This window comes from Myripristis murdjan, chromosome 21 (genome assembly GCF_902150065.1).
Source record: "Myripristis murdjan chromosome 21, fMyrMur1.1, whole genome shotgun sequence".
In the NCBI taxonomy this organism is placed as follows: Eukaryota; Metazoa; Chordata; class Actinopteri; order Holocentriformes; family Holocentridae; genus Myripristis; species Myripristis murdjan.
This window is the reverse complement of record NC_044000.1, coordinates 16,102,406-16,110,000: the sequence shown is the minus strand read 5'-3', so window position 1 is coordinate 16,110,000 and position 7,595 is coordinate 16,102,406. Positions and strand designations below refer to the sequence as shown.

Below are 7,595 nucleotides of genomic sequence, written 5' to 3'. Positions count from 1 at the left end.
AGCAGAGTCTGCTGTTTTCTGCCCATAAATACTTTGGCAAATTGGCACGACTAAGATATGAAACATACTATCAACACAATTAATCAATTTACTCTGGTATGGAGTCTAACACTCTTATTTTGACTGAAATAAGTAATTTTCGTGATCCCAGAGTGGTGTTTCTTTTCTACTTTTGTTTCTAGATAATGACACTTCACTTGCTTAAAAAAAAAAAAGATGTAAAGATTACAAGGGCGATTTAATATCGTGGGAAATCTGAGGGTTGTTAAATAAAGGGATGAGCCTTGGAGCGCACAGTTTTGTGTTGTGCAGAGAGAAATACCCGTAAAGACACATACACGGAAATAGGAGGCCACAGTCTGTCTCCTCATGTTGGTGGTTTCTTCTGGGTGACGCATCATCTCCATCGTGTCTACCTGAACACAAGCATTCACAAAATGAACGTACTGCACACAGAAGCAGGCCAGACACCGGCTCACCGACTGCATTGGGAGCATCACTGTAAATGCAGCAGATTCAAATTAGATGCCGTTATTTTCAATCTGATGTCCTCGGTGCGCTCTGTCGAGATAAAGGTATTATTACAGCATTTCTACTTTCTCCAAATGGGGCAGTTGAGAATACACAGCTGTACTAACGGTGCCGTCTGTATAACATAGCACCATAAACACTTAAAGCTAACAATCTAGAGAATAGATCTCCACTGCTGTGGGGCATGGGAAAATTGCAGAGCGTTCTGAATAATGAGACTAGCCGTCACCAACCAGATAGTCATTCCAACGACGGATTAACGAGGACACAATATAAGCTTTCTAATGGCTCTCTCAGTTCATGGCTTCATCAAAATTAATGATGCAATAGATATTTTATGGTAAGTCGACATAGCAAAGTGCATATCTTAATACTTTATTTCATCCAAGCACAGAGAGAAAGGTATGTCAAACACTTTGAGAATAACTTGAGTGGAGTAAGTGGATGCCTTGACAGTTTGCTGTGTTGTGTGCGGCTCTTACAGAAGTGCAAACGGCGATCTAAGGCTTTCGTCCACCATTCTAACAAGGGCCAGACACGCGGCCGTGCTACTTTAATCTGTTTGTGCTGGTAACTTTTGGTGGGCGTCAATTTCTCTGTCAACTTTTCACCAACTCTGATTTTGAGAACATGACGGCATACATATTACATCAATCATGCAGCGTTCTCATTAAAAAGCCCTTTCTTCTCAAAGAGTAACTGTCTAGGTACTGAAAGGAAGTTCAACAAAGTGGTGATGTTTTTCCAATCGTTTCCCAAATGTTCCCCTTGCTGGCCTGTGCTGGTGTCTCACATTGGATATTTCTTTTCATTAACATTGCGTTGTCATGGCTGCGTGAGAATTTTTGAAAAAGAAACCACAATATTTTGGGAAGCCAGCCTGTGACGGGCATTGCAAGAGTCAAATATTGTATAAGTCTATTCTCATCAGTCAATTGTAAGCTTACATATCTAAAACTTCAGAAGTTTTACTTACAGTTATTGTTTGTTGCGATGTATGGATTTTGATGACATACATACTCTCTGACTTTGAAATAATATTTAGTTTTAGTTTAGGATTCTTACCTTCAAAAGGTATTTGGGAGACTGAGTACAGCAGATGTCGGTGGAAAAACATGGAAAGAAAGGAAGAGAGAAGTGGACAGACAAGGAGTAAAGAACTAAACTTTTAAGGGGTTTAACATTGTAAATCATAATTTGAGCCTTTTTTATTTACACAGACAAACAGAAATCTGCAGCTTGAGAAAATACAACAACATTAAAGGACATTTTCTGTTTGAAAAAGAGGTTTAACTTATGGAAATTATGATTTAACCACATGCTTCCCCTTAAATGAGGCAAAATAGATGCAGTGAAGAAAAAGTAAATGAAATTATTGGAGAGTTAGAGTGTCTTTCTGTAAGCTTTGTGGTGAAGTGATACTGTTAAAACACACATGTGCGGTGCCATAAAATCCACCAAACTTTACATTAAGAACTTCAGTGGCTTTGAAAGTGATCAAGCAATATTTTTGGGTAGTGGCAGCTTGTAACCATCTTCTTTATCTAGCCATTTTAGGTTTGACTGACAAAGAATCTGGGAAATTATTATTATCATACAAATATTGTGGAGTCTTATGGAAGTATCTTCAAGCTTTTTGTTTGACAGAAGCTGATTCTGTGAGTCTGAGGAGCTCACAATCAAAGGCCTTTTGTATTGCAGTACTTCAGTGTGCACAACAATGGAAGACAACAATGTCAGTAAGAAAGTTTCAAAAACTACTACGATGCAATAGACACCAACTGCCAGATGGCAATGCTGTATCACCACAAGCAAAAGAGCAAAGATAGCGGCGTAGTCAATTAAGGTGGCTATGCTTCACAGCACAGGCTTTTTACTACATTGCTTATGGTGTGATGCCTGTGAGCAACAAATAAAAAGCATTATGGTCTGGGATGCCATGATTTGTGCTAAAGACACAAGAGCCCCACCTTGTTGCGTCCTGAGTTGAGCTGAGGTGGCAGCGATCGCGATGCAGCAGTGATTCTTGCCCTGGAAGTCGCCAGATTTCCTGTTTAGAACAGAAAACCAAACTGTATGACATAAATAATGGATTTTTTTTTTAAGTCTAATAGTTACTAAGATTAAGTCATCAAGGCACACAACACTGTTTGGTGGACATTGTATTTTTTCAACAAACAACATGAAAGCGAGTAATGGGAACTACAGGACTGTGTTCACTACAATGTTCATATTCAGCCACAGTAGAAAAGGAAAGTTTAGAGGGAGCCTGAATCTGAGCTGAATCCCATGGACTCAGGAGTGCAGCTGCGTGCACAGCAGTCCTACAGCCCCACACACAGCGGAAAGGATATGAGCATAGCATATGCAAGACAGTCTGAACATTTCAAAGTTTCTGCACAAGATGTCCAAATGTTTTCTCTGGCTATATCTTCAGAGGCTAAACTGTGATTAATAGCAGTGAAAGAAGCCTTTGAAGCAGGATTGGTGACATCAAAGTCCTAATCCATGGGTGGCAGGATTTTTATAATGAGTGGGAAGTATCTTAACACATTTCAAAGGGTTTACTCCATGAATAAACAATAGCTGCACAGATGTGCCACACACACCTTTAGAAAAATACGTCTGCAGACACAGGAGGCAGCATTACCCAAGCAGCAGTGTATGGCAAGGAGGAAAACCTTTGTTTTTTTTTCAAGATAAAGCTGAATTGACAGGCGAACAATTGTTCTTGATTTTACACAGCACACAGATGAACTTCTAAAATGCAAATATTAAGTCAGCTTTTGCAATATAATTTCAAGACTCAGCTGTTATTGATACAGTCTGACGATGAACCATAAAATAACTTGAACACTGGGTCAGTCCTTATTTTCTCGGAAGACTATGAACTATCAAGAGTATATTGGAAGCATTACTCATATATTTCTGCATCTCTGGAGAGATCAAAATCAATTTATGGTGGATTAATTAACAGCCAGACCACTTCTAACTTTAGACAAAGAACGTCCTACTTGTGCCAAAGGCTTCATGGCAAGCCAGAGGAATGTGTTGTCTCATGACAAACGTGTACGCACGCACGCACGCACACACACACACACACACACACACACACACACACACACACGCGCATGCATGGGTACACAGGCACAGAAATGAGTGTGTGCACACACGCCGCTGTAGTCAAAACAACCCACAACATATGATGTGAGAGCGCTTCAAAAGGATTCAGCCAGTCTTTTAAAGCTAGAGATGATGTTGCTTTTAGTATTTGACAGTTGGCTGCTAAGTTTTATTTATTTATTTATCCATTCATTTTGCTATTAATATATTTTGCATTTGGCACTCCTGAAGCACATAAAAAATAGAGATATCCTGTTACATGATAACACACACTTTCAAAATTGCTGATAACGTGATTGGAAAAGTATTCACAGGCAACAAATATTCACCCAAAAACTGAGGGAAGGGAGAGGAAAAGTGTAAAATATTATAATGTGGCAAAAATATGAGCACTTAATTGCTCATAATGAACACATGTTTGTGAAGGGCCTTTTGTTTGGAATCAGAGGGACAGATTTTACAACTTCAAATGCCCCACTGGCATAGTTTATACAAAAACACACAAAAGTATGATCTTTGAGAACAGGAGCTGTTAAACTGTGTCGGGTATATTACCAGTGCACAGGCAGGGCCCCGCTCCAATTAGCCCAGAGTAAAGCTGGATGGATTAATTGGAGTGGGTCTTGTGCAAATGAAGAGCGCTCTCTCCTCTCCCCATTAGTGCTGCTGGGCCAGATCATCTGAGCACATTTGTCATGATGAATTAGCGGCTGCGAGTGGAACGGGCTCGTGGAGTGTCACTGTGCTTTCACGCCTCTCACTTCCATGACACCATCAAGGGGAGATGAAGGGGCTGCGCTGTGATGAGGGAAACTATGACAGTTGTACCTAAGCCTTGCAAATGGACACTCGCTGCTTTCTTCATGAATTCCTTGGCGGGTTGTATTAATTCATTCTCCTTGCGGTTTCATATCCCCTCCTGACTAGATGATTAGAGCATGGGTTAATAGCCAGTATCCTCAAAGATTTCCCCCTCCTGAGACATGAAACCAAGAGAACACCTGTGATGTCCGGCCTGAAAGGCAACCTTCTCATTTAGATACAGTGGAGGAATTTTCTAATGATGTAGAGGATAATTATTCAAACAGGGAAAAGAAGACGCAAGAATAAAGATTAGTTCTTTGAGAGAAAATTCAGTTTAGGAGAGTGCATGTTTGTTTTTTGTAGTGCAGAGAAAGCAATTCATATTTTTCCTAGGTGCACTAAAGGGACCATATGATCAAAACAAAACAAAAAGAGTATTCATAAGTAGGGTTAATGATTAAAAGAGAAGGGTATTGTAAGAGGAGAGCAGGTGAGGGGGTAATATTTCCCATCAGGTCATCCTGTCTCGGGGAACAGGCGGTGGAGGAGCGTCCCACTGCTCGTTTCTGCTTCACGCATGTTGCTCTTGGCATGGACTTCCAGAGGACAAACACTGAGAGAGGCAGAGAAGGGTGGGGGGTGGGGGAGGGGAGTGAAAGAAAGAGAAAAAGCCTTCCTTGGCATCTGTGCGTTCACTTTGAAAATTAAGCCCAGCAAGAATCCTGTAGGAAAAAAAAGCTCAAGCTGGCAGTTGTATTGGGGTTCTATTGACAAGAATAGTCAATGTGCTTGGGATTAAAAAGCAATCCCGCGTTCAATATGACACCTCCCTACATGCTTTTATGAGTGCCAGTGTGCGCCTTGTACTTCAGAAGCTGTGGATCGAGCTGTCGACACGGGGGACAATCAAAGTCGTAAGAGAGAGCAGCCTTCTCGAGCTGAGTGAGCAGAGGCTTGCTGGATATCTCTCCCCGCTCTCCCGCTCTCTTTTTGAAAACATGTGATCTAGAAACTCAACTCAGCAACCAGGCAAATGAGATTATAGCACCCATAACCCCCGCCACCCTCCCCACCCTCCATAACCACCACCGTTTATGCCTAGAGATGGCTCCAGGGGCTGTTGATTTAAATGCCATCCGCTACTGTCAGAGCAGATCAATCATAAAAAGCATGGTGTAATTGGCTTTTAGTGACACAACACAGTGTTGCATTTATCAAAGGATGTTCTACCATGTGACTTAGGAGAGCCTGCTCCTTGCTATTGAAGTTCGGGGCCATCAAAATCCTACTGCTGACTCAAAAAATTCTCCACTGCCACGATTAGAGGAGAAATTGAACAAAAGTATTACTTGGTAAGTGTCTCTTGGTAGACAGTGAATGGAAGTGTAGCAGGGCGCACTGGTGAAGGACTGAGGAATGTGCCCACTGGGATGAAAAGCCTTCGACTGGGGGAGAACAAAGAGCCAAATGTGTCATATCACTGGATGAAGGCTGTCATTTCTTCACAGGAGAATATCTTAACATGAAGGGGGGTGAGAGACAGAGAGGGTGAGAGGGAGGACTGCAACTGTGGCATCTTGTGAAGATGCCAATCCATGTAGTTCACATTTCACTTAAAGAAGTGAACCTCTGACTTAACATTAAATTACAGTGCTTGTTCCAATAGAAGTAGATTTTCTTTTACGGTGCTGTCAGGCCCAAAGGTGTCAGGAACCCTACAGTAGCAACTAAAATGGCTTACCATCCTTCACCCTTGTAGAAATACACAGTATGAGCAATAATTTTAACTTTTACTATTAAAAAAAAAAAAAGTGTACTTCCAATAGCATTCACATGTTAGCCTTGGGATCATGGTTTGTTCATGGCAAACATGGACAAGCCTGTTCTAAAGCTAGAAATACGAGTGACTTGAGTTTGTGCACACATAGATAGTAGTTTTATGCAGATATGGGCTTATTTTATAGCTCAAAATTATTATCGCCACAGTGTATTGAACCTCACTTTGGACATAAGTAACACAAAAACAAATATTCACTAAATCCACAAATTCAATAACCAATTCACTGCCAGTCAAACAGCATTCAGTTTCTCTCTTGATGAAGCAGATTAAAGTCTTGGTTGTCTCCTTTCTATGGCTTTGGGAGAGTTAATCAGTTTCACAAATATTGATTAACTTTCTAGCAACACAAGAACTTTCTCAAGGAAGATTTCTGTTTCTTTTCTTTTCTTTTTTTTTTTTTTTTACTGTGGCTGCTGGAAACATGATTAAGTTACCACTGAAAATCATCCACTTGTTCACATCAGAATAAAAATCAATACGGCATGGTAAATGCTTAGGAATCACTGCCCATCCACACATGGCAAATGACACTTCTACATAATATATTTCTGTAGCTGAATATCTACATACATACAAGTTATATTGCATGAATATTTTAAATCCTCAGCCTCACTCCCTCCCTCCTTTAATTTGCATATTTTCATTAATAAACCTGGGTTAACTAATAATTTAAAATCACAGCAGATTACTCTGGCACAGGTCTTGCTCATATCAACATTTTCTTTTCCTGCAAACAACATAGATTATATAGTTTTAACCTGACAAAAATAAACCAGGCTTTGATATAAGCATCAAGTGCACAGGAAAAAAAAATCTCTCTTTAAGATATAGGCTGTAAATTTCAAGGTTTCACATGAAAAAATAAGAATGCCCGTTTGCAGATTTGCATTGTGCTCTGACAAAAGACTGGCAGTCTTGAGGTGCCATGCGTGTGTGCAGATGTGCTGTGCTACACGCAGCAGGGCCAGACCGCCCCGAGGCTACACACACAGACACACACTCTGTCCGTAGGCTGCCCAGGCCCTGGTAGGCCCAACGGAGCCCAGCCAATTCAAACACTCTGATCCCACTGATCTGGGAAAGGCCCTGGCTCTGAGGAATTTGTCCATGCAAATACATCCCATTTCCTCTGACAAAACACCACCACATGTCCAAGCCTCAAGGACCCACATTCTGCGGGGCTCAAGTGCCCTCACTATTCATCGTAAGGGAGTCTTTTACTTTGTGGGGCCTTCCTGGTTACTTCCTAGATACTAGCTGCATCAATATTCAGTTGATCACATTCTCAACCTGACAT

The 7,595-nt window shown here is 41.0% G+C and overlaps 1 protein-coding gene across 5 annotated transcripts in view; it reads right to left on the bottom strand.

Moving 5' to 3' along the window:
* myo3b (myosin IIIB) overlaps positions 1-7,595 on the bottom strand; it is a 63,922-nt gene that overhangs the window by 27,242 nt on the left and 29,085 nt on the right. For 4 of the 5 annotated variants that reach the window (XM_030080179.1, XM_030080180.1, XM_030080184.1 and 1 more), the window contains 3 exons: positions 2,502-2,581; positions 1,597-1,617; positions 339-416 (listed from right to left, as the gene is read on the bottom strand). In XM_030080179.1, the coding sequence (XP_029936039.1) occupies positions 339-416; positions 1,597-1,617; positions 2,502-2,581 (179 nt within the window). The remainder of the gene's footprint in view (positions 1-338; positions 417-1,596; positions 1,618-2,501; positions 2,582-7,595) is intronic. The other variant, XM_030080181.1, reaches the window with a different exon arrangement.